The sequence below is a fragment of the Natator depressus genome, chromosome 9, assembly GCF_965152275.1.
Source record: "Natator depressus isolate rNatDep1 chromosome 9, rNatDep2.hap1, whole genome shotgun sequence".
NCBI classification, from domain to species: Eukaryota; Metazoa; Chordata; order Testudines; family Cheloniidae; genus Natator; species Natator depressus.
Window position 1 is genome coordinate 35,807,319 of NC_134242.1, and position 27,036 is coordinate 35,834,354.

The 27,036-nt window shown below is 40.8% G+C and overlaps 1 protein-coding gene across 11 annotated transcripts in view; it reads left to right on the forward strand.

Annotated features, from left to right (window-relative positions):
* The window catches only part of DOCK10 (dedicator of cytokinesis 10), a 248,355-nt gene that overhangs the window by 185,687 nt on the left and 35,632 nt on the right, over window positions 1-27,036 (forward strand). For 9 of the 11 annotated variants that reach the window (XM_074963916.1, XM_074963908.1, XM_074963911.1 and 6 more), the window contains 17 exons: window positions 251-364; window positions 1,832-1,903; window positions 2,033-2,179; window positions 8,119-8,202; window positions 11,178-11,274; window positions 13,172-13,216; window positions 13,761-13,936; window positions 14,053-14,169; window positions 15,486-15,597; window positions 16,427-16,548; window positions 16,636-16,750; window positions 17,463-17,529; window positions 18,281-18,328; window positions 19,203-19,304; window positions 22,524-22,648; window positions 24,489-24,601; window positions 25,853-25,990. In XM_074963916.1, the coding sequence (XP_074820017.1) occupies window positions 251-364; window positions 1,832-1,903; window positions 2,033-2,179; window positions 8,119-8,202; window positions 11,178-11,274; window positions 13,172-13,216; window positions 13,761-13,936; window positions 14,053-14,169; window positions 15,486-15,597; window positions 16,427-16,548; window positions 16,636-16,750; window positions 17,463-17,529; window positions 18,281-18,328; window positions 19,203-19,304; window positions 22,524-22,648; window positions 24,489-24,601; window positions 25,853-25,990 (1,794 nt within the window). The remainder of the gene's footprint in view (window positions 1-250; window positions 365-1,831; window positions 1,904-2,032; window positions 2,180-8,118; window positions 8,203-11,177; window positions 11,275-13,171; window positions 13,217-13,760; window positions 13,937-14,052; window positions 14,170-15,485; window positions 15,598-16,426; window positions 16,549-16,635; window positions 16,751-17,462; window positions 17,530-18,280; window positions 18,329-19,202; window positions 19,305-22,523; window positions 22,649-24,488; window positions 24,602-25,852; window positions 25,991-27,036) is intronic. The other 2 variants (XM_074963910.1, XM_074963915.1) reach the window with 1 other exon arrangement.

Here is a 27,036-nt window from a genome sequence, read left to right on the forward strand (position 1 = left end):
CCTTTGATTCAAATCAAGTTGAAAGTAATGGGGAGTACTGCTTAAAAGTCAGATTCAAGAGGAGGAGTTTTTGTACCATTGTTGTTCAGTGAATTAGGCTTTATGTCAATTAATTTTTTTCAGTCAAGCTACTTTGGTAGGCAAAGATCAGCACTACAGCTATTCTTAGAAGATGCGTTCCTTATGCACCACTAACTGTTGCTGGGATTTACAGCAGTTTTTTACAGTACTATTATTGATCTCTCTTCAGTATGTGTTCAAGACCAAGTCATCCGAAGAAAGGACTGTTCATGAGGAGCTTGCCAAGAATGTGACTGGTCTTTTGAAATCAAATGATCAAGTAACAGTGAAACACGTTTTAAAGGTGAATGATACAGTTTTAAAAATTAGTATGTTTTCAATATTACCACAATTTCTGCTTCATCTTCCTCCTCTCTCTTTCACATTCCTCTGTGTGCTTTGCACATATCAAAGCCCATAATAATCCAACAGCTTTATGAGGCTTTCTTGCTGTAATTTTGTGAATTCTCAACATAAGTCATTGCATGGTACATGGTGATTTTACATTGTATAATTCCTCCTGCTGGATTTCCTTTCTGTTATTGCTCAACCACTGTGAGAAATATAATTCTTACACAATACAGTGAGTCAGAACATTAAGGGTGATTTTTTTTTAACTTCACAAATGGTTCCAGGAATCACAGTTCAGATACATATTTATAAATAGGATATATATTCAAATAATATGATTTTAATACAGTTACTATTGATTTGTAATTAGCAAAATGTAAAAGATAATTATTCTGATAAGCATGAAGAGCTGCCAATGTTTTTGGGTTTTTTTTAAATAACCAGTAAGAGGGATAGCACTCTGGCCACATACATCTGGCATATCCTCCGTACCGAGGCTGGCAGGGAACTCATGTAAGAGCTATGCCTGCTTTACCCCAGCTGAGGACGTCCCCACACCAAGGGGATTCTCTGTTGTCCTGATCCAGACAGTTCCTAGCTCTTGTATACCACCATACTGGCAGAAATGAACTGGAGAAGGGGGAGACAATCTGGCCCATAGTGTACTGTACATGCAAGAAATTAAATGGCTGTTATATAACATTATTGTTATACATGTACACTCTACTGTACATGTTTTAATAGGTCAATTTATTTTTACTAAAAGGTACTAGAGATTGAAGTCCTCTGTTCATTTGTAGTACCATCATATCATGAGACAAGCTTCCCATCACTGGCCCACCAGTCTGTGCAAACGACTGCTAGGACATATTCTCTGTGCCCTTTCAGTTGTTGACCTCTCTACTGAGACTGCTATGAAGGGTTCCAGTTATCCTACTGTAATTATTATGTGTCATGTATTTCTGCCATATCTACTTGCAAACAAAGCACAAATTAAGACAGAGGTGTAAATATGAATGGAAATGATCATTTGTTCACTCCTTACTTCTTAATAAAGGCACAATCACAATTGCCAAATGCCAGACCCAGCAAGGTGCTGTGTGGCTTCAACTCAAGTGACTTAAATACTGTCATAGTGAAATGTAAAGCTTTCTAATTTTTCTGTGGTGTAGATTCTATCAATACACACTGCTGAGAACTCCAGACCATTCCTCTAAAAAGGAATTCTTAGATGTAAAAAATATCACAAAATAATCTATGCAGTGTCATCATAGCTATGTTGGCCCCAGGATATTAGAGAGACAAGGCCTCTATTGGTCTAATAAAAGGTATTACCTCACCTCACCCATCTTGTCTGACAAAATAATCTGTTTTTCGACACTAATATTATCAGGTGACTTTCTCCATAATATTGTTACAGCATTCCTGGTTTTTCTTTGCAATTATCTTAAAATCAGTGGCACAGCACTTGGTTGATTCAAACAGAATACAGGTAAGAATATACATTATTATGTAATAAACTAAATTTTAAGATTAATTTCTACCCAAATACATTTAACCATGTAAAGTAAATGTATTCTAACTCTGTTTACTCTGAAGTAATAATCTGAGTTTTTCTTAGATTCCTCGAACTCAGAGACTTCCAGAATCATTCCAGACTGAACTAGACACACTGATAATGATCTTGTCCGACCATGTTGTTTGGAAACACAAAGATGCTCCTCAAGAAACAAAAAATGCAAACCACAGCATTGCCAAATTTCTTAAGGTGAGAGGTTCAGTCATTACAGCGCATGCTGTTATTCAGTCATAGTTAATGCAGAGTAAAGGATATTAAACCTCCAGTCAGAGGGAGTAAGAGCAATCCAAGCGAATCATGGCTGAAGATGCAGAATCAGCACTGATTTATAGTACGATTGTTTCTGTGCTCTTAGGTGTGCCACTGCGTCTGTGGAAGTCCAATGGCTGCATATAAATCTACTAGAAAAGCCTCACTTGTACATATTTGTCCTGATAAAAGATGTGGCAAGGCTCCTCTTTCATCATGTCAGCCTCCACGTTTCTCCCCAGGAGTAAATAAATCCTACTCTGGAGGTTTTTAATTCTTAAGTGTGGTTTATTTACAGTATTTACAAAGTGGGCTTCAGGGTAGGCCCAAGTCATTCTCTTAAGCAACCCCCCCCAGAACACATACATTTCTTTTCCCCCACCAGAGCATTGACTTGTTACACTGGCTTCTGCTCACCAGCCCTTCCCCAGACAGAAGAAAACTTAATAATTCCCCTACAGGAGGATATAGCTCTCTACCTAGAAGAATCCTTTTCTCCCTGTTGCCCCTAACCCTGCTTCAGCTTATTTCTTTTCCCTCCTCCCACTATTTTACCAGAAGAGGGTTTTTTAAAGATCCCTGGCAGCCCTTAATTGGACTCAGGTGTCCCTAATTAACCTGAGGTAACCTCTTTTCATTTCATAGAGAAAGGGCCTTGACCATTCTAGGATTGATATACCCACCTTCCACCACTCCCTTATTGAGGAGCAGTCAGCCCTGTCTGGTGTTCTCTGCTCGGTGTCCCCTTCAGGTTCCCTAGTTTTGACCCTTTGACCTTCACATCTGTCCCTGATTTTTCTTTGTTGTCCCCCATATTTATTTGCGTCCTGGGCTCAGTGGCTCCTCCTCAGTGGCACTTCCCCCGGAACCAAATAGGATCACTCTCTTATAGCTATCTGGTCTCTCTTCATCACAAAGGGTCCACACTGGCAAATAGTACAGCTCATGGATGTAACATTTAAGTAGAGGAGAAGTGTATAGATGAATGGAACAACTGTTACAAAATCAAGCTATTATAATTTCTTGATCAACTATAGGACTGAAGTAGTGGAGTAATATGTGACCATCATAACAGCATAGGTAGCCAGCTTCTACACATCTTTTTAAATATTGCAAGTATTCTGTAAACTGCTGAAGCATGTAATTATATGTACATTGTATCTCCGGAAAAGTTGCATGTGTTCCAGTCATGAATGATAATTTTTTCACAATTCAACAATGACTTTTACCATCACAATCACTCATCAGTTTTGTCTGTGGAACCTAAATAGTAGCTGTTCTGAGCACAGTATAAAATTGTCAGCAGTGCCTATGTCCCATTTTCAGAAGTGATTTAGGCACTCACATCTCATTGAAAGTCAGTCACTGAATTCAGTGGGAGTTCTGTGCCTAGTTGCTTTTGAAAATCCTATTTGACACCTGTCTGCATCTTTAGGCACGTAAATACCTTTAAAAATCTGTCCCCCTCATGAGATTAACAAAAGTGCCTAAGTAAGTTAGGTGCCCAGTTCCCATTGACTTTTAGTGGGAGTTAGATGCCTAACTCATTTAAGCACTTTTGAAAACTACTCTAATGTATGTGTTGGATAAGTAAAGCAATCTGAAGTAGTTTATCTGCCTTTGTGCTAGTTTTTTTCTGATTGCCCAAGGATGGGTTTTGCAGCATTCTTTCATTCACTTGATAGACCAATTCATGCCTACTTTTTTTTCCTCCTGTCGCTCCCGTATGGGATGGGAATAGCAATAAGATTCCTTTTTTTCCTGTATCCCTCAATCATTTGGACGTTCTCCAATATCTGCTGTGATCTCATGATTAACTATGCGGTGGGGAAGAATTAACATTTAGGACACAGTGTGGCCAATTACATAACTGGACAGCTGGGGACAGGAACAAAAAAAACCTTGTGACATAGTGACATATAGAGTGTCCTGTACAACATACACTGAGACTAACGGGTGAATCTCTCTGAGGCAGATTGAAACACAGCTCTTGGAAAAAATTGACAGGAAATAAATTGTTCCTGTGAAGTTATCAAGAAAAGCAGCAATACAGAGGATATAGTCTCTCTCGGCACACTTTAATTAATAAATAATAGATCTGCAGTCCTCTGAAATGGTCTCCATTTCAGGTGCTGTGTGGAAACCTTATCTGGTGTTATCCTAGCTGGCATGAGTTTTATTTACCCAATGCATTACATCACTGAGAGGGTGACATTGCTTGCCAGTGTATCATGTCAGTATTACACTTGTGTTACTATTGCAGTTCTGTCTGTTACTTTTACATGTTCTATATTTGAACAAGCGGTTAAGCAGTGTTATGCTACAATTGGAATCATCTGGTCTTTGCTTTTTTCTGGTATGCCATAACAAATTATGTAGACTAAAGAGATGGCTTGACATCTCCAGACCAGATTTTGTAGCAGCCAGATTTGAATGCCATGTACTGTACACTCTGGGGGGGTTTATTCTTGTACAGTTCAAGAGCATCTGTGATCTGGGTGATGGACCTGGTCCCCAGGATTACAGTCCTTGCTGACCCTGCAAGACTGTCCTACTCTGGGGAAGAATATCAGTAACTGTTTGTTGGCTTGAGCATTATAATAAACTTTATGGCTCCCAACCATTTGGCCTCATCAAGCTGCTGTTCTCATCATAACGTAGAGTAATAACATGAGTATTTTCTCCCAGAGTGACAACCTAGTTCCAGAGGTGAAAGTAAGCTGGTACGCCCCGGTACGGCGTACCGGTAAGAGCATGTGTGCCTTACCGGGATCGGCTTTCCCAGACGGCAATTTAAAGCCCTGGGGTAGCAGCGGTGGGGCTGCAGCGGGGATTTAAAGGGCCCCGGAGCTCCAGCCGCCGCTACCGTCCCGGGCCTTTAAATCCCCGCCTGAGCCCTACTGCCCAAGCCCTGGGGTAGCAGCAGTGGGGCCCTGGCGGGGATTTAAAGGGCCCCGGAGCGCCAGCCGCCGCTACTGCCCCGGAGCCTTTTAAATCGCCGTCTGAGCCCTCTGCCAAAGCCCTGGGGTAAGGGCAGCAGGGCTTCGGAGTGGATTTAAAGGGCCAGGCGGTAGCAGCGGCTGGAGCCCCAGGGCCCTTTAAATCCCCGGCAGAGCCCCCCCACCCCCCCACCCCTACCCCAGGGCTCGGGCAGCAGGGCTCAGGCAGGGATTTAAAGGGCTGGGGCGGTAGCAGCGGCTGGAGCCCCAGGGCACTTTAAATCCCCGCCAGAGCCCCCCCACCCCCCCACCCCTACCCCAGGGCTCGGGCAGCAGGGCTCAGGTGGGGATTTAAAGGGCGCCGGGGCTCCGGCAGCCGCTACCACAGCAGAGCCCAGAGCCCCAGGGTAGCAGTGGCAGCCGGGAGCCCCCAGGGCTCCTCGGTGATTTAAAGGGCCCGGGGCTCCACTGCAGTAGTGGCAGCTGGAGCCCTGGGCCCTTTAAATCGCCCCTGAGCCACGTGGTTCCCAGCCGCCTCTGCAGCTGGTAGCTCAGGGGTGATTTAAAGGGCCCTGGGCTCCCAGCCGCCACTACTGCAGCTGAAGCCCTGGCCCTTTAAATCAAGATTTAAAGGTCCTGGGTATTTAAGGCCCTGCCTCTTCCGGTTAAGGCCACGCCCTTCCGGTTGAGGCCACACTCCCTGCTCAGGACTCTGGCGTAGCGGTAAGCCCTCTAACTTAACTTTCACCCCTGCCTAGTTCATAGTCAGTGAGTTGTTTGGCTGGATTCAAGAATCATTGCTTTGAAGCAAATATTTAGATCAGCTTAAAGAAAAGGAGTACTTGTCGCACCTTAGAGACTAACAAATTTATTTGAGCATAAGCTTTCGTGAGCTACAGCTCACTTTATCAGATGCATACAGTGGAAAATACAGTGGGGAGATTTTATATACACAGAGAACGTGAAACAATGGGTGTTACCATACAGACTGTAACAAGAGTGATCAGGAAAGGTGAGCTATTACCAGCAGGAGAGCCGGGGGCTGAGGGGGGGGAGGGGAACTTTTGTAGTGATAATCAAGGTGGGCCATTTCCAGCAGTTGACAAGAACAGGTGGGGGGGTGGCGAATAAACAAGGGGAAATAGTTTTACTTTGTGTAATGATACATCCACTCCCAGTCTTTATTCAAGCCTAAGTTAATTGTATCCAGTTTGCAAATTAATTCCAATTCAGTAGTTTCTCATTGGAGTCTGTTTTTGAAGTTTTTTTGTTGAAGAATAGCCATTTTTAGGTCTGTAATTGAGTGACCAAAGAGATGGAAGTGTTCTCCGAGTGGTTTTTGAATGTTATAATTCTTGACGTCTGATTTGTGTCCATTTATTCTTTTATGTAGAGACTGTTCGGTTTGGCCAATGTACATAGCAGAGGGGCATTGCTGGCACATGATGGCATATATCACATTGGTAGATGCTCAGGTGAATGATCCTCTGGTACTGTAGCTGATGTGATTAGGCCCTATGATGGTGTCCCCTGAATAGATATGTGGACACAGTTGGCAACGGGCTTTGTTGCAAGGATAGGTTCCTGGGTTAGTGTTTTTGTTGTGTGGTGTGTGGTTGCTGGTGAGTATTTGTTTCAGGTTGGGAGGCTGTCTGTAAGCAAGGACTGGCCTGTCTCCTAAGATCTGTGAGAGTGATGCGTTGTCCTTCAGGATAGGTTGTAGATCCTTGATGATGCGCTGGAGAGGTTTTAGTTTGGGGCTGAAGGTGATGGCTAGTGGCGTTCTGTTATTTTCTTTGTTGGGCCTATCCTGTAGTAGGTGACTTCTGGGTACTCTTCTGGCTCTGTCAGTCTGATTCTTCACTTCAGCAGGTGGGTATTGTAGTTGTAAGAACGCTTGATAGAAATAAAAGAATAGATAGAATAAAGACAGGGAGTGGATGTGTCATTACACAAAGTAAAACTATTTCCCCTTGTTTATTCCCTCCCTCGTGCCCCCCCCCCCCCGCACTGTTCTTGTCAACTGCTGGAAATGGCCCACCTTGATTATCACTACAAAAGGTTCCCCCCCCTCAGCCCCTGGCTCTCCTGCTGGTAATAGCTCACCTTTCCTGATCACTCTTGTTACAGTCTGTATGGTAACACCCATTGTTTCACGTTCTCTGTGTATATAAAATCTCCCCACTGTATTTTCCACTGTATGCATCTGATAAAGTGAGCTGTAGCTCACGAAAGCTTATGCTCAAATAAATTTGTTAGTCTCTAAGGTGCCACAAGTCCTCCTTTTCTTTTTGTGGATACAGCTAACTTGGCTGCTACTCTGAAAGTAGGTCAGCTTGCATCACATGCTACCTCCCCTTATTGAGTGCTACAGTATTTGAAGTGCTATTTCCTCAGATAAACTCACTCCTAATTATGTTAGGAAAAACTTTTTCACTAAGAGGGTGGTGAAACACTGGAATGCGTTACCTAGGGAGGTGGTAGAATCTCCTTCCTTAGAGGTTTTTAAGGTCAGGCTTGACAAAGCCCTGGCTGGGATGATTTAACTGGGAATTGGTCCTGCTTCGAGCAGGGGGTTGGACTAGATGACCTTCTGGGGTCCCTTCCAACCCTGATATTCTATGATTCTATGATTCTATGTGTACACTATGGTAGTAATTTCAGCCTGTAGTCCCATTAAAAATGAAATATTTAACTTATTTATCACTACTATTTTCTTAAACAGTCCGACAAGCCTGATTCACTCTATGCTCTGGATGCTTTGCACTACTTTGGTGACACAAGGCAACTATAAAGCAAGCGTCACCGGTCATTTAACCCAGACTTACAGATGCCACACATCATTGGAGAGGCACAACGCAGGCAGATTGTGCTGGTAACTCTGGCCCTGTGTTATTGGTAGTAGATATACAAATATAAACATTCTATTTGTTTCCTTAGCGCTGTTTTACATTTATGGATCGTGGATTTGTATTTAAGATGGTCAACAACTATGTAAGCATGTTCGGCCCAGGAGACCACAAGGTATGAGTTATATTTTCTTGAAGTGGACTTGATAGCAGAGTATTTTCAGGATGAAACAATTTAGGATCCATTCTGTAGTTACTCCATGCTCAGAAGTAGAGTTGATCAAATTATTTACTATAAAGATTGTGTTACAAATTTAGGTCCTGACCCTGCAAGGAGCTTCACATAGCTGGACTCCTATGTCTGTGCAGAACTCAATTGAACTTCAGTGGGGATATGTAGATGCACAGAGGTCAACCCATGTGTAGCTCCTTCCAAGATCAGGACACTAGCCCTATTTTAGGTTAATGAATCATTTGTGAACTGCATGCTCATTTTCCTCTAATGTATTTGTAAACACTCACTGAAATAGCTTTACCAATAATTTTCAAAATATGGGTGATTCAATCACAAACTGGTCTGGTCAACTCTTCACTATTTATGTGGTATGAGTAGAAGCATAAGTGAGATGGTTTTGTTTCTGCTCCATGTTTGGATCAGAGAAACATATGCAGGATAGTAGCAAATAATAAACAGTGCACTCTTGGTATCCGGCAAAAGTTTGTGAAATTTTTATGATTCATGAATTTTTTCACAAATATTCAGTAGTGATCTAAATGAATAAGATGACCGTATGAATTATAAAGAACCAAACTTGGTGCCTTTGATTGTGAAATTATTCACAATTGTTTTAACTGTACATCAAGCTGTACTCAGATCTCTCACATAATCAGAGGAACAGCTGCAGAATCAGGCCCTTAGTTATTGTGTTATACATGAAGATCATAAATCTGCAAAGAATTCTATAAAAGCTGCAAATTGTTTCCACATTTTTCAGTCCTAACTGCCTTCAGCAGCAAAAACAGATGTTCAATTAAAACCTCCAGTTAATGGCTAACAGAGCAGTTCATTATCGGAGATTGGTCAGTCTGTATAGCAGAAATTAGCACATCCTCAAAGATAAATGTATGTATGATATCTACAGCATAGCTTCCTTTCCAAATAGTCTGCCAGTAGAAAGTAGAGTCAATGAGGAGCCAAGACAGATGTGCCAATGTAACAGACTTGACGCCAATGAAAAAGAATATGCATAAAATGAGTTATAAAGATTCTTATGACTTTGAGGAAATACCAAAATATCCTCAGTGTCTTGGCTTGTCTTGCTTTGTAACTAAAGAGCAAAACAAGAGGCAGTCATTCAGTTTTGAAGCAAGGTTAAGCTTTCATTGGCTTGCGTACTTTGGTTTTTAACTGCTTGTTTACTTACAGAAAAATTTGCTGATCCCAGTCTTCTAGAAAGTTGAACTGTACATGTAGCCATTTGAAGAAATAATACATGTGGTTGTGTTAGTACATAACATTGTACCAAGTAAATTTGTTCTAGCTTTAGATGAAACTCAACGGTTTCATCTAAACCGTTCCCTTTGAACTGATCCATTGAAAATTTCAATATTTTGACATTTGTTTTATCCTGAATTGGGGCCAAAATATTAAAAAAAAATGGATTCAGAAATATTGTAATGTTGCATTTTAACGTTTATTTGTGTTCCTCTGAGCTGCCGTGGTGCATCACTGGAGTTTTAGTTCAGGTGCCTCATGCCCCCATTCTGTTTTATCAGCCCAGTTCTGTGGCTGATTGACCATGACCATGGTGCATCATGGAGATACAATCATTCCAATGGAAGGTTCCTTACCAGCTCGACTCAACAGGTCCTGAAAAGTTCAGATGAGCCACAAAAGGTTTCCAGGTTTTTTGGTCTAGACCCTTTTCTGTGCTTTTGGCATCCTAGCTCTACTGCCCAGCAGAAATTAAAAGACTGCACTTGTGACATGGATCCTTTCCACCCTTTAAAAAGGGGCAAGATTTGGGCCTTTACAGATACATGCAGATACTGGGACGTTTGATGTAGTATCTGCTTATTGTTGCTCTGATGAATTGGTCCTACTGCATCCTGGGAAGCAGTTTCTTATGAGTTAGAACACTGTTCTGGGAAGAGGAAATGAATCTAAATACTCCTTGTAGGACCTTGGGCAAGACAGTTTCCCATCTGTAAAATGGGAATAGTTATTTCACATGGGAGTTGCAAAGCTTAATTCATTAACAGTTGCAAAGCACTTGGAGCTTTTGGATAGGAAAGTGCTATAGAAAGGCAAAATATTGTTGCTAAACAGTATTCATTCTTATTAAAATGCTCTGATACACGCACACACACAGCAACATGGGAATTAGTTTTTCTCTTTGTTATAGTTTGTATAGTTCCCTTTGTATAAACTTTGTTATACTTTCAATGCTCATTAAAACACTTTAATGAGCAGCCCTCCCATTGCCAGTTGGAAGTAATGACTGGAGTTGATGATGTGTATTATCAAAAGCAGTATGGGCTAGATCCAAAGCCCAATGAAATCAATGAAAAGACTTACCACTGACTTCAGCTGACCTTTGGGTCAGGCCTGATACTACCGAAGCATGGTACTCAGTTCATAAAAAGAGTGAGGAGGAAAGGAAACACACAAAATCATTGTAATGTTGTTGTTTTTTAGTGAGCACAGAGTGCTGGGTCAGTGAATGATGCAGACTATTGAAATGATTGCTACAGCCCTGAATTATGTGAAGTGGAGGTGATACATCATACCTACCAAGAGTTTAAGTAACAGCATATGCCATCCAAGGGAGCCAGTGTGGGGTCTTAAAGTGACAGCTGCTTTAAATGTGTCATTTAGTTAAAGTCATACAAAATCAGTGTGAAATTAAATTTCAGGAATCCATAAAAAAAAGCAAGCATGGTTATGACAAATGCCTTAAATAACATTTGGGGGAGGGGGAACCAAGTTTTTTATCTTATTCTGTACTATAGCGTTACATAACAGACCATTAGTTTTCAGTGGCTGATGTGAATGATTTTGAGGTAGAGAGAAATATTAATGTAATTTTTAACCTTGTTTCCTGTTGTCATTAAAGTCCATACCAATTATTTAATATTGTGGTGTTTCAGATTTTACATCAGTACAAATTTGACTTTCTTCAAGAAGTTTGTCACCATGAACACTTTATTCCTCTGTGCCTGCCCATACGATCTGCAAACATTCCAGGTAATAACTCACCTTACATAATGGCTTGTGAAATGTATTAATTGTCATATATTTTTCAGGCCAATTAGTATGGGTAGTACTATAGACTCTCCAAGAATAACATCTAGACATTAGATATGAAAGTAGAGAATAGGATATAGATGTGATGTTAACAAGGGGTAATATAGATCTCCCAGTGTGAACGTCTGTTTATTTCTGAGACAAGGTGGGTGAGGTGATATCTTTTATAGGACCAACTGCTGTTGGTGACAGAGACAAGCTTTCGGGCTACACAGAGCTCTTCTCCAGGTCTTTCTTTATTTCTGTTCATCCCAAATATGCCTGCAAATCCAGTTATAAAGTGGGTCATTTAATGGAAATTTTGGTTTAGTGACCTAGGGTGCTTGCAGAGAGAGAAGTACTAAAACTGAAAATCTGTTGAGAGATGGGAACCGCAAGACGAGACATCTGAAACTGGGAGGAGGTTTGAGAGCAGGTGCAATGGAAAAGAAGGAAGTTAAAGCTGTGAAGGAGGATGGAAGCTGTATCCTCTTCAGCTGGGGGTTAGTGAGGTTCCATAAGCAGTAACTCGGGGAGTTGGAAGGCTCTTCTGCTCCTGTTCATCTGGTGAATGTACATTCAAGCCATTGTGTCCCTAGTATCTATGAGCTGATTATCCTTGGGGAGGAGTAGATCCCCAACAACCTGTAGTTCTGAAATGTAGGTTTCACTGCCAATAGGCTGAGGATGCTTGCTCTCCAAAGCTAAACTCAGTGTGTATGGTGTTCCAAGTGTGGCCTCCTAGTTGTGGCCAGTACTACTCTTCCCCCGCCCCCCCTTTACTGAACTCTCTTATAGACATGTATACTGACAACTGTGAGTCACCTTCAGGCCACAAATAAAGTGCCTTTTAAGGCAGAAGAGGCCTTATGATGCACTGTCTAATCTCCATGTCTTTTATGCATCCTTAGCCATTTCTGCAAAACAGAGTAAGAGAGGAGCATCTTCCCACCCCCCTTTACATCTGGAACAAATTCTTTAGTCTTGGTTTTGTGGTTAAAGGGCATGATTGAGCAGTTTTGCTGTTGACTTTAGTGAAACCTGGATTTCACCCGAGGCTCTATTCCCAGTCATCCTGTTTGACCTGGGGCAAGTCACTTAGGGTTTGATCCTGCAGGGTGCTGAGCATGAGTGTAACTCCCATGGAAGGCAAGAGCTACTTGGTACCTCCATGAGTATTTTCCTCTCTCTGTGTTAATTTCCTCATCAGCAAAAGGATAATGTAGTACTTCCCTCACAGAGCTGTGGTGAAGCTAAATGCATTTCTGTTGGTAAACTGTTGGGAGACTTTAACATAGCAGGCTTTACAGGAGGGTAAAGTATTAATTATTCATTATTACTGCATTAATATTTTACTAGGAGAGGAGTGATATTTCAGTCACATTTTGTTGAATTGCCCCCAGCCAAAGTCACTTTTGCCAATGTATATCTTGTGGATCAAACACCATGATTTCTGGTTTCTACATTATTCTGCAAGAATTTGTTATCCAAAGCTATTGGCTGGGGTAACTTGGCAAATGTGAAGTGTGAAAATCTCGCCTGTGTATAGAGAGGACTCTGTTAAAAAAAAACTGAAATGTATCTCATAGTTACCTATTCTACTATGCCAAACTGAATTTAAAAAAACCCTATGTTTATCATGCATCCATTATAAACAAAATAGACAATTATCCAAGGTCTTACTCTAAAGCACAATAGTAACCTTTCAGTTGAATCTGATGGGCTTTGGATTAAGCATCAAAAGAGAGAAAGAAAATCAAATATACTTTTCACACATCACCATAATGTCATAAATTTGATTTAGTAAAAATGCATGATTCCTGCTTTTTCTTTTCTTTTTTATTCATGATAAATCAAGACTCTGTGACATCTTCAGAATCAACACAGGAATATCACGCATCAGGTAAGAGCCTAATTTCTTACAGTGCTACACGTGGAGTGTTAGCAGTGAATAGATAAAATTAGGCATGAGGAGTTTTATTCCCAGCTCTATCACTGATCTGTGGTGTTACCTTGGGAGAGTCATTTAAATAATCTCACAATAGGATGTTTCCATCTCTGTGTTTCAGTTTCTTCAGCTATAAAATGGGGATAATACTTGATGCTATGTGTTTGAAGGCTTATTCCATGTTTGATTGAACCTCAGATGGGAAGAACAATATGTGTAAATCATCATTCATTTATAAATTATACAAACTTGCATGATCTTAAGAAATATTTGTTATTGATGTTTGTTAATTTGTTCTGAAACTCACACATAGGCTAAACTGGATTTGGCCTTCTATGAAATCCTGTATGTGCCAGGTGTGTGGTTAGATGGGTCACTCCGACGTGAAACAATTTAATAAGCCTGCCTGGAGAATTTTTGTCAGAATCTTTATTTCTGGAATGTATGTTAACATAGTTCATTTAAAAATAAAATGAGATCCTTGTCTGTTCTGATCCAGATATTCCAGAATACACCCTGACCAATGAATTTTGCCATAAACATTTCTTAATTGGGTTGCTGCTTCGGGAGGTTGGCTATGCACTGCAAGAGGACCAGGATATTAGGCACTTAGCCTTGGCTGTGCTTAAAAACCTAATGGCAAAACATTCATTTGATGATCGATATGCAGATCAGGTAAGTGTGTTATTTATTCTTTCCACTGATATTTTCATGCAGTGAAATACATTTGAAGACTACTCGCTCCCCAGTTTACAATGATTTGTTTCTTTGAATTTTTTTCTCTTTCTTAGGATAAACAGGCACAAATAGCAAATCTGTACATGCCTCTCTATGGCATGCTTTTGGACAATCTCCCAAGGATTTACATGAAGGATATTTTTCTTTTCAATATAAATACATCCAATCAGGTAACTTAATGCAATTTTTCAGAACTTTAATATGAATCATTGCAGTTGTTGATATCCCTTACTTCCTCTAGCATTAACAAAAGGAGAGACCACCCACAGTTATCAATGGAACTGAAGATTTTCAGACTAGAGTTCCAGAAACACAATCAAGAAGGGAGCGGACACATCTTGAGAACTATGGGAATGAAGAGTGAGATGAGGGTGGGGAAGGGAGAGATATTTGCAGGATATTTCATGTTGAGTTGGCCTTAGTGGCAGCTTTCCAAACAACACCCATGAGTTCAGGTTCATAAAAAGCAGTGTTGGTTTTGCATGCCTCTAGTGGTGATGCTGCTCTGCCTCCTGAGAAGCAGAAGACCTGGCAGGAAGTCTGTACCACTTCAGTACAGCCATGAGTCCTGAGCCTACATGAGCCTGTGCATGTGCTTAACATTATGCAGAGGAGTATTCCTTTGATGTCAGTGGGAACACTGACATGCATAAGTTTAAACACATGCATAAATGTGAGCAGGATCAGGGTCTTGGCTGTCCATTAGCAGTTCAAGATCTGTTCTGTGGGAAACATACTAAAAAGATGAGATATGAAGCACTGAGAGAGAAGTCTGAGAGCTGCTTTTTTTAATCTTGGTTGATCTCTATTCAGCATTCGCTGACCAAATATCAGTGGCTGAGAAATGGTGTTGCCTCATCTCAGGTTAATCACAATGGACCAGATACTGATCTCAGTTGCTCAGGTAGAAATCTGGAGTTAATTTCTTGGAATTTACACCTGATCTGTAGCACAGATCAGAATCTAGCTCAGCACTACTCTATAAATCACCTGGTAGGTGTATTGTTTAGAAGAATGCACTTGTAGTCTGCCTCTGCCCGTAAGGAGATTAGATGTGTTATTTATATGACCATATTCAATCTCCAAAAAATAGAAGCATGTGTCTGCAGAAGCTATGGCCCTCCTCAGCTTCCAGCAAATGAACCTGTTTCACTTGATAATTGCTAGTAGTATTAAAATGCCCCTTTTTCTGACACTTAGGCAAGTGGTTTAAGAAGCATACACACTCTTAGACTTGATCTGTCATATGCAACTCTGCTTATGAGCAGGTTTCATATTGCACATCGTTACTCAATGTATTATGGTAAGCCTTGATCTCTTCTGGCTGCCTTGTCTAATCAGCTGAAAGTAGGTTTTTAAGCTCAGTGTCTAAGCGATCTGATCAGATGTACTGTAATTATAAAATTAATGAACAGTCTGAGTTTGAGTTTGTAAAAAGTGATATTATATAGCTGAGTTCTTGTTTCTGCCCACTTTTGAAATGCAGGGATCTAGGGATGACTTGAGCACTGCGGGAGGATTTCAGAGTCAAACAGCAATGAAATATGCAAACTCTGTGGATACATCTTTTTCCAAAGATGTCCTGAACTCTATAGCAGGTACTAAAGAAGTGCTGATACACAAAAATCTCTGTGCATGTTATTTCACCCCATTGTGCTTTCTGCTGAAAAGTATCTTGCATTGAGAATATCATCATTAGCCCGTTTATGTGATATACAGTGAAACAAGCGATCCTGTGTTTCTCCTCCTTTCCCATATTTTTGGATCCATTTTATTTTTCTTCTGAAGCTACCCTACTTTTCTTGGTTTTCTTATTGTACTGCCTCTCGTGATGATGCCAACCTTGCCTTTAGTGTTTTATTAATCCCTAATGTATTCTTGCAATTGCCTCATGCTTTAAAAATATTTACAGAGATTCTCCTGTAATTCTAAAACCTCATGGAATGGGGAGTTGCTACTTTCTTCACAATGTATGCTAGGTACATCAAAAAGTCATGCTCTGAAGAAGTCATTACATGCTGTACTGCAGGTGTGAATTTTTAATAAGGCAAGCATTTTTATATTTTCAAAATATAATGGAGGGGAAGAAACACAACTTACTTTGTTTACTTCATCTAAGGCCCATTTCTAAGCCCACTGAAGTCAGTGAGAGTCTTTCTACTGACTTCAGTGAGCTTTGGATCAGGCCTTCATAAAAAGTAATGGGTTTTTTTTAGTGCCATGAATAACAGCAAAAGTGTATCATTTTAGTTCAACTTGTTGCATGTTTTCAGTACCAAATGTAGTCACCAGTAGCTTCATGACAGGGGTTGACAGTTCAAAGCTGTCCATCCTATATACAACATATTTTTGGTTTTCCTTTATTACTGTTCGTTTTTGTACCCATACACATTATTTTAGCATGTTTGCCGTGACTTTTGATTACAGCCTTTTCATCAGTAGCTATCTCTGCAGCAAACCATGCTGACTCCAGAGCTTCCTTAGCAAGTCTTGAGTCTAACCCAAGTACCAGTGAAAAAAACAGTGAGAGAACTGACACCTGTGAAAAGGTACATGCATAAACACTTGAAAACAATTCTTAGAGTTAAAAAGTATGTCTTGATACTCAGTAAGCCAGTGTGTTTCCAATTCTGCAGATTGTGAGACCTTTGTCTTTGATTGGATCAACTCTTCGCTTCGACAAGTTAGATCAGGCTGAAACTAGAAGCCTTCTTATGTGTTTCCTTCACATTATGAAAACAATTTCAGAAGGTAAAAAAAAAATCCCCAAAATGCACTTTTTTACTTGTAATATTATAAAATCCTTAGGGCCTCACTAACGTTATGTCTATGCTACACACTGCTTTCAGCGGCATGTGGGATACGCTGCAGTGACAAGCCGGCTGTGTCCACACTGTGGTGCACAGCTATGTGTATCAGTGAAAGGCTCTGGCAGGAGGGAGTCAACAGGGAAGGGCTCACACCCTGCTACCTCCCTGCTGCCAGAGCTTTTTGCCACTGCTGGAGTCTTCCCCTTCAGCGGGGAAAGGCTTCAGCAGCAGGGAGCTGCCGTAGTTCTTCCCTGTGGCAGGAGCCTTTCCCCGCTTCCTCGCCTCTGCCAGAGCCTTTCCTTGCTGCTGGAGTCTTTTCCTGCGTAGTGGGACGCTACAAGATTAAAAATTGCAGTGTAGAGGGAAGGCACAGTTTGGATGAGTAGAAAGCCATGTAGGGTATGTACTCGGGTACAGATCCACACCTGCAGGTGTATTCTACTCGCCTAAGCTGTGCCTCACTGTCTACATTGCTATTAAACCTGTGCTGGGGGGCTTCTCGAGCACATGCTCTACATGCAGCCAAAAGAAGCATGCAGTGTTAACTTAGTGTAAAGTCAAGGGAAAACTTCTTACAGTCTTCAGTGGGCTATGGATCTGGCCTTCAATTTCCAGTAATTGCTAAATTCCTACATTTTGATGTCTGGTTCCAGATACATTGATTTCCTATTGGCAGAGAGCTCCATTCACAGAGATAACGGACTTTTTCAGCATTTTAGAGTAAGTTCACTCTCTGGTTTGTTTGCTGGTTTGTTAAATAATAATGTTCTCTAGCAGCTGCTGTAGTAATAGAATGTTTTACTCTCTGGGGTAAAATGCAGGCATGCTAATGATTAAAGACCATATCCTTATGTTGGCTATTTCCAGGGAAAGGATAGGAAACTCTTTGGGGTTTTTCTCACAGAACTTTGTATGAATTATTCTGTTTGGGATTGAGATTCACTGCCCCTTCTCTTCCTCGTGGGAAAAGGAAGGTCTTTGCCTCCCCAAACCAGTGGATCTTGTGAAAAATCTATGGATTCCAGAGCTATTCACATTCCATGGGCCCTTGTCCTGACCCAATTTCCTCTGGCTCCTTCTGAGCACAACTCCTGTAGGCTCCCTGCTTAGAACAGAACCCCCTAACTAGCTCAGCTGTGAAAGATGAGTAAGATGGAACTGACTGGGTCACCATTTACTTAGCCACACAAGTTCCATAAGGTTGGTGGAGAAACTCCTCCTGCAGACATCCCCACAGGGTTTTCCCCCTGACCACGCAGGAATCCCAAACTCAGGGAGAAGAGATGGGCAATAGAGTGGAAGTGATAGTCTCCCCTTCGGTTTCCTGAATTCCGGGAGTTCCTGGATCATTTGCTAACAAAGTGGTGCATTTATCAGGGGGGTTCTTAAAAAGATCGAGACTCAGAATTTTTGAAAAATAGTATGGTGTCACTAAACAGAATCATTACAAAATGTACTTCATGCTTTTCAGGGTTTGCCTGCAAAATTTCAGATATCTAGGAAAACGAAATATAATAAGGTAATTTATTTTTTACTTATACGATGTAGAATGCATTGTTATTTTAAGTACTACAGTGGGGATTAACACGTAGATAAGTCATCAATGTACATCAATTTCATTCTGAAGGCATCGTTCTTAAATATGGTAGCTGACCTACAGCTACGGTAGCTGATGTACACTTTTTTTTTTAATCCCATGAATGTTTGAAGCTCAACTAATATAGCCATTTTCCTAGGCAACCAGGTGGATTACTTGTGATAGTGCATTAAGCTGTAGTAAAAAGAAAAGGAGTACTTGTGGCACCTTAGAGACTAACGTCCGATGAAGTGAGCTGTAGCTGACGAAAGCTTATGCTCAAATAAATTTGTTCGTCTCTAAGGTGCCACAAGTACTCCTTTTCTTTTTGTGGATACAGACTAACACGGCTGCTACTCTGTAAGCTGTAGTAGTTACACTACTTGTACCAATCTTGTTTTTGAGTGCAAATGCCGGAGAAGGACAAACAGATCCTTCTGTTTGTCACCATAGAACTGTGAGGGAATGGCACTATCGTGAATCGCTGAATGCTTCAAAAGCATTAGAAACTGAGATTCCCCTGCCCCTAGTATTTTTCTCTGCCCATTATGCTGAAGAGCATGAGATCATTTTTCCAGCTGTCAAGCATGAAACATGCACTTCTGTTTCACCATGTTACGATGCTTCAGTTTTCATTTCATGCAACAACAATGAACTTTGCTGTCTATCATAAGTTCAGTAGCAAAATGAAGAGTTGCTGTATTAACCAATTCATGCTTTGTGTTATGTTTTGCCAGGCACATATGTGTTTTTCACTGACATGACCTAATCAGGGGCACGTACCATAACAGAGTTAACGTTTATTTTCTCTTAACAGGAAAATAGCTGCTGCCTTTAAGTTTGCTCAGGCCACCCAGAATAATGGAACACTTAAAGGATCTAACTCATCTTGTCAGACATCTGGTATACTGTCGCAATGGTAATTATTAAGCTTTTAATATCTTAAACCAAATCCAGATCAAAATAGGTCTAAACACATGGTCTAAATCTCATTTACATCCACCTAAAGACCCCTTTGCAGTGCCACTTATTGGGTGGGTATGTTTGGCCCCCATCTGGTTACTTCCACATTTACATGTAGTATAGTCATTTATTATTGTGTCCATTTTGTAAGCTAGGTGTATGTTTCTTTTTCCTGGTCTTTTTTTCTCCAAATAATCAATCAATTGTACATTTTAAGCAGAATTTAATGGTTCTATCCTATGTCATCTGAATAAACTGCAGAAATAAAATGAAGTAAAATGTGCATTGTAGTAATAGCCGTAATGCCCTCTTGAAGGGAAAATCAGTGTGTTTGTTTATAATACATACTCCCATAAAGAAAAGGAGTACTTGTGGCACCTTAGAGACTAACCAGTTTATTTGAGTGTAAGCTTTCGTGAGCTACAGCTCACTTCATCGGATGCATTCATCGGATGCATTCAGCTGTAGCTCACGAAAGCTTATGCTCAAATAAATTGGTTAGTCTCTAATGTGCCACAAGTACTCCTTTTCTTTTTGCAAATACAGACTAACACGGCTGCTACTCTGAAACCTGACATACTCCCGTGTTACCAGGTGTTGATCCTGTTGGGGAAAGGTTAAGCAGGTTTTGTTGACTCTTCAAGACAGGTGACTTATTTCCTCATCTGAACATCAAGGAAGTGGGAGTGGCTTTCTAGATAAAGAAGATCAAGGGTATGGGCTGCATGGCCTGAGGTAGCAACCCTAAGAGCAGCCAAGCCAGGAGAGAAGGACTGAAGGGAGTGAATTTCTGATTCTGTGTGGTTTGTAGGCTTTGTCTAAGAGCAGGCTGAGAGAGGCTCTATTCACACTGCTCTGTCCTTTTCAGATAAAATTGTTTATCTATGCGCATCTGATTCAAACCCAATAATGCCCAACATCATAAGCCTGTATCGTGGCATATGGCGGGAACAAATGAAACATGAGGAAAAGGAAACATTCCTTTTTCCCTCCTCCAGAATAAGCACTGATCTCATTACACAGCTGGAACTGGCAAGGTGCCTTTGAATTAAAGCATGAAGAGGCCATTGTTTTGCTGCACGTTTACAGGAGAACCAGCATGGTGGAACAAAATTTTAAAACTACCACAAATGAGGCATGCTGCAGCTGTTTCAAACGACTGCTACAGTCTGCATCCTCCCAAAGCAGCATTTAGCCCTTTTGGCTATAAAAAATATTTGTAAGGAATGGCAAAGACATATGTTAAGAGATAAATAAAATATTGTTACTTTTCAATGGCCCTTCTAACCTGCACTGTGCTTTTGAAAGTGTATGTTTGTTTTTTTACATTTGCTGACCAACAATATATTTTCATGTGCATGTGGAGCCAGATTTTTAAAGTAACCCATGGTAAGATTTTCAAGTGCTCAACAGTTGGGGTCAGATTTTCACCCGGCAGTTCCCATTGCAGCACTTAGAACCAGTTTTGCAGCATATTGAGTAGCAAAAATTTGGCCACTGAAAGGGAGCTGAGCTCTTTTGAAAGTCTAAAAATATTTGTAATATAATCAAATAATTACCAACAGATCAGAGACATTTTTAGTTGAGCGGAAAGTACACATAAATGCTCAATTTATTGCTGAAACTGTTAGTGCCTTGGGTCCTGATTTTCTACCTTACATGTCCACGAGTAGAAGGGCCTCTTCTTGGGCAGGTTACTCTTGGTGGGAAAAGGTAAGGGCAAAGCCCACCCTTTGCCTGTATGTATTTGGAGGAGATGGGACTCCACTCTTTGGGAGAGCAGGACAGAAGGTGATGGAGTGGAGTGGAGCCACCATCTGTGGCATCCTGCTCCCTTGCCCACAATTTTGATCACCCCATCATATACCGTGCAGCCAACCCTCCCTTCCCCTGCGAAAAGAGGGTTAGGGTATCAGAGCGGTCTGGGTAGCACAGCTAAAAGGCCAATATTTTTCACAGTCAGGGTAATTTACCATTGGAACTACTTGGATGTGGTAGATTCTCAATCAGTTGAAGTGCTTAAAGATTGCACAAGACAAGATTGGTTGTCTTTCTAAACGACACACTCTAGCTCAGCCAGTAGTTATGGGGCTGATACAGGTAAATCTTCCTGGCCTGTGGTATGTAGGAAACTAGATTGTCATACTGGTACCTTCTGGCCTTAAAGTCTACTAAAGAAAGATCTCCTTCAGGGTCATGTTGAAATGGAAGCTGTGGGGAGTCAGGGTAGGAGTGCTGAGGCACAAGCTCTCCACTTGGATGGCTTTTGGCAGCTCTCCTGAGTGTTGTGGCTCTCAGGAAACTTGTGATTTTCAGGAAACAAGCCTCCTTCTCATTCTGTGGTAGGGCATGGGGTTGGAAACCATGGAGGAAGGTTGCGGGTAACCCTCCCTCCTCTCCTTCTGAAGGACTGATCATGCGCTAACTGTGCAAGTCAAAACTCATACAGATTCTAGGCCTGTATGCAGAAAATAAATTGTGCAGAGGACAAAATTTTCAAAACTGTGTACTTAAAGTTAGGCATCCATATTTAGGCACCTAAATAAAAGGGACCTGATTTTCAGACATGCTGTCAGTTCTCACTGAATTCACCAGTGGATGCAGGTTCCCCGTATTTTTGAAAATAAGGCCATTTTTATTTTGGAACCTATGTATGAATGGATGTGCCTGTATTTGGTGCCCTTAGTTTTAAATGTCTTCTATTTAGCAAAATAGTCTATTGTATTCATTAGCAGAATACAAAAAAAGAATTTTTCTTTTTTGTGATCAATGTCCATTCTAAAATCATCAGTCCCCCATTATTTATTAATTGTGTTTAATACTTTGTGGTGTAAATAGTTTTTTTTGTATTCTAAACCAACAGAACTCAGCTCAGTTCCTCTTCCCCTAAGGGCTGTTGTGTAAACATTAGTCAGCTGTTTAAACCAATGCTTCTCCTAGTAATAAGCAAATGTTATTATGTCTCCTGTGATCTCAAGAAATCACAGAACATCTACTTGTGTTATATATGCCTTGCTGACTTTGTTCTTCCGCTATATTAACCTGAAATATTTTGCATCAGTTGGTCTCCCTTTGGGTCATTGAGAAATACTGCAGATAATTCTGAGAGACATGGAAAAACTATAGGGATATGATAACAACATTTAAACAAAAAACGGTGCTCTCTCAATTTCAGGATGCATTCTACTTCCAGTCATGATGGCCACAAACATCACAGATCTCAAACGTTACCAATAATCCGTGGCAAAAATGCATTTTCCAACCCCAAACTCTTGCAAATGATAGACAGCAGCATGGCAAGTAAGTATGAAGGAAATGAATCTACTTATCTGTCTGTCTCTCTATCTTAGCTTTCTCTATAGAGCACAGCACCATAATGTATAAGAGGCTGATTCAAAGCCCATTGAAGTCAATGAGAGTCTTTACATTGTTTTCAATGGGCTTTGCTGGCTGAAATGGAACTTCTATGAATATTAATAGTTGGACCATAGACCTGTAAAGAAAAAAAAAGCCAACACTTTCAAACATCAGAACCTGAAAATAGGTACTTAAACACATATTTTGAAAATGAAATTAGCAGCTTGCTTTTCAGAGGTGCTGACTTCCCACAGACTTCAGTGGATTCATACCACCCACTTTTTTGCCAGCTCATTAAGTTCCATGGTAATTTGCACCATCTGAGAACCTGCCCCTGGGAGTTTTGTACAGTCAGGTGTGCAACAGCTGAAATAGGATAAGCGCTAGAGCTGATAAAAAATGGGGACTCTGTTTGCAAATATTTTCAGGAAAAAATTGTCCTGTTTTCCACCGAAAAATTTCAAAATTCTGAATGTTTCAACCGTCTTTAATCATGACAAATAAAGCTCTTCAAAATACAGTGTGGCTGTAACTGCTGCAAATTGTCATCTCCTTGTCATTTTCATATCCCGGTGCTTTAATCTGTAGGAAGCAGATTTTATGAAAATGGATGCCTCAGTATTTTACACAGCAATTTTCCTTTTAATCCCAAGATCAAGAGGTAATATTTTATGTGCTCATTAAGATGTAGTGTATATTGGACATTTAAAAAATAACAGGTATCCTTAAAGCATACCTACACATGTCTCTATTTAACAATAAGAATGGCATTCTTTGTCAGTGAGCAAATACAGTAATGTGACCTCTGAGAGTAGAGGCTTTAAAATGCTTTAAAATATAAATATCCATTTTTTTCCCCATCAGCATTGTAACTCACTGGAATGAATTGTAGCATTAGAATATCATTCTAGAATTATAGCATTTACAGACAAGTCAAGCATTGGCTAATTCACCTATGGAACAAACATTGCCAGATTTTAGCAGTCATTGTATGCCTGTGTGAGGGGAGAAGGCTTAGGGATTCTTTCTTCTCCAATTGCCACCCCCACTGTGTTTTTGTGCTGTGTACAGCCAGAATTCTAGTGCTTGTACTCCCTGACTGCAAGGTGAGGCGGAGTTTTGGTTCCAGCAGTGTTAAGATACCCTAAACAGGTGAGGACAGTGTACCATTCCCTTTTTGCACAACTAACATCTAAAGGGGATGCTAAAATGAATGCACACTGCTCACTTATAAGTACTAATTATTATGTAAGAGTTCACTTTCCCCGTGTCCTCTGAAGGCAACCTGCATGCCCTTGTCCTTTACAGGTAGAGTGCATCCATCAGGTGCTAGTGGTTTCATGCCCTCTGCACACACAGCCTGATGTACCCTACAGTTAGCCCTTAACAGACCTGAAGGGTACAGATAGGCAGACCTGAAAAAGATATGTAACTAGTGGCAGACGGTGTGACAGAAAATGTCAAGTATACATTTGTTTATTGCACATAAATTTTTTCTGAGGGAGATGTGATGATAGGATATAATTCATGGTTCAAATCTCTTGTCAGGCTGAATGTAATCTGTGTTGCGAAAAAGCAAACAAAGAAACAATATTCTGCAAAGTTGAAAAGTTGTTAAAAAATTAACAAAATTGAAGCAAAGAACCCTCTTCCCCCCTTTAGCTAACATGCACACTCAGGAATGAATGTTTGTACTGACTTTGGCAGCAGTTCTTGATCTGATGGGAGGGTTATTTATCTTGATAGTCACTTTGTTGTTCTCTTCCCACTCCTCTTGCTGCAGGCGGCTCCAATGAAACAGACATTGTACACTACGCAGACACAGAGGCAAATATTGCCACAGAGGTTTGCCTCACCATTCTTGACCTATTGTGTCTTTTCACTCAGAACCACCAGGTATGTTCTATTGCTGCAAATTCTGCTTGAAATGGTGTCATAGGTTTGAGCAAAAAGAGAATTTTTAAAAAGTTTCAAAATGCCTGTGAGCACATTACAAAGAAACAAATATAATGCCAAATCATTCCATTATTGAGGGGTTTTGGTGGGGTGAAGGAAAGGGAGTAGTAAGCCCTCATGTAGGTACTGGCCTAAAGTGTCCTGACTGAGCAGAAGAGCTAGGAAAAGGGATGACCCATGGAAACAGCATCACTTGCTACAGTGTGATGATAGTAATGCTTTGACCTCATATAAACCTGTCATTAAAAAATCTCAATACCTTTACAAAGGTGGGTAAGTATTACCACATTTTAAAAATGGAGACACTGAGGCACAGAGAAATTAAGGCCAAACTTTTCGAACTTGGGTGCCTAAAGCTTAGGCTGCTAACTTCTTACTGAGGCACCTGAATAAAAGGGCTGGTCTACACTACTGCAGCAAGTTGACCCAAGTTACGCTGCTTCAGTTACGAGAATAACATAACTGAAGTCGATGTAGCTCAGGTCGACTTACTGCGGTGTCTACACCAAGCTGTCTCAATGGGAGACACTCTCCCACCGACTTCCCTTACCCTTCTCAGAGAGGTGGAGTACACAAATCGATGGGAGAGCACTCTGCCATTGATTTAGCATGTCTTCACCAGACCTGCTAAATCAACACCTGCTGTATCGATTGCAGCAGTGCTAAGTGTAGACATGGCCAAAGTCATCTGAATTTCAGAGATGCTGAAATAGCTTTTCTGAAGTCAGCGGGAGTTGTGGATGCTCAGCAGCTCTTAAAATCAGGCCACTGATCAAGCCATTCGTGCAATATGGATTTAGAAGTCTAACTGTAGGCATTTAAGTTAGAAAATGTTGACCTAAGTGACTTGCTCTAGGTCACACAGATAGAAAGTGGCAGCCATCAACAGAACCTAGTTCTCATGAGTCCCACTTCCCTGTCCTAAGTGCTATGTGTAGTAGTTTGTGGGAATGAGAAGGGAGAACAAACAGTGGAAAACAATGGTCCCATATTACGGTAGGTATGAAGAGACCACAGCCCATGGGGAATGCCTCATGTTGCTGGTAACCTCTAAGCTCTTGTAGGGCTGACATTAAAGATACCACCACATTTGGACACATTAGGACTTGGTGCAAAAAAAAAACAAAGGAGCCATTTTCTGTTCCATTATTTTAAAAATATTACAATCCTGTTTGTGTGCTAACTTTTCAGAGACAACTCCAGCAATCTGATTGCCAGAATACACTGATGAAAAAGGTCTTTGATACCTACCTGCTCTTTTTGCAAGTCAACCAGTCGGCAGTAGCCCTCAAGCATGTCTTTGCTGCCTTGCGGTTGTTTGTGAGCAAGGTAACTATACTTTTATTCCATTTGAAAGCTGTTACATAAGGTTGGCAGGGCGGTGCAACAAATCCAACCTGGTGGAGGATTTCACACTTTAAGGTGCTTTCTGTCTCTTCGTTTCATTGGTATTTAGGGATCGGTGTTGAAAAACACCCTCTGATTTACTATCTGCAGTTTTGTAGGTACAAATAATTATGGGAGCATTTTCTAACCTCTAGACACTGAACTACCTCGCTGTGCCTGGGAACCAGATCTAAAAGCTACAAAATCAGAGCTGGAGTTGAGGACCAGGGATTAATAATCAGGGATTTGGCAGATGGATTATAGTGGTGGCTGGGGAGAAATGCTACTGTAATTTTGTAACATTAAACAAAATAGATCTGATTGTCCAGTCCCTTGCATGGAACACAGTAGTGGAGAAAAGTTTAAGCTACATGCCATTCTTCCAGAATGGTTGTAAATTGCAAAAAAAAGAAAAAAGAAATATGGTCATGCCTCTCCCAGCCACATAGCTCAAAGGCCAAAGGAATATAAGATAAACCAGCCACAGCCTGCTTTAAATTACACACCAGACTGCCAGGAGCCAGAGGAACATGTGCAGTGGCAGGAGAGTAAATATCTAACATCATCGGATCCATCCATCCCATTGCGTGCAGGGGTTGTGTTCTTTCTCCAAATGGCTGTAGGCATATTGATCTCAGTAGTGGCTCCTTTGGGGATAATAATCTCTATAGCAATCTAGATCTGCGCCAAACGTGCTTATCTTCTCCCTCCTCTCATTCCTTCTGTTTTCTACTGTCTCCATCCTGTGATTAATAGCTCTCAGCAAACAGAGTCACTTGGACCTTTACATCCTATACTCTCTGCCTTCTAATGCTGTTCAGACTTGGCCACAAGAGGAACACTAGCTTAATGTGGCATAAAGCTATGGTAATCAATAGAGAGGAATGAAATTTTTCAGCAAAATGTTTTCTGGCAAAAATATCAGATTTGGCAACACTGAGATGTTTTATGAATTCATGCCAATTTCACCAATTGTTTTGAAAATAACC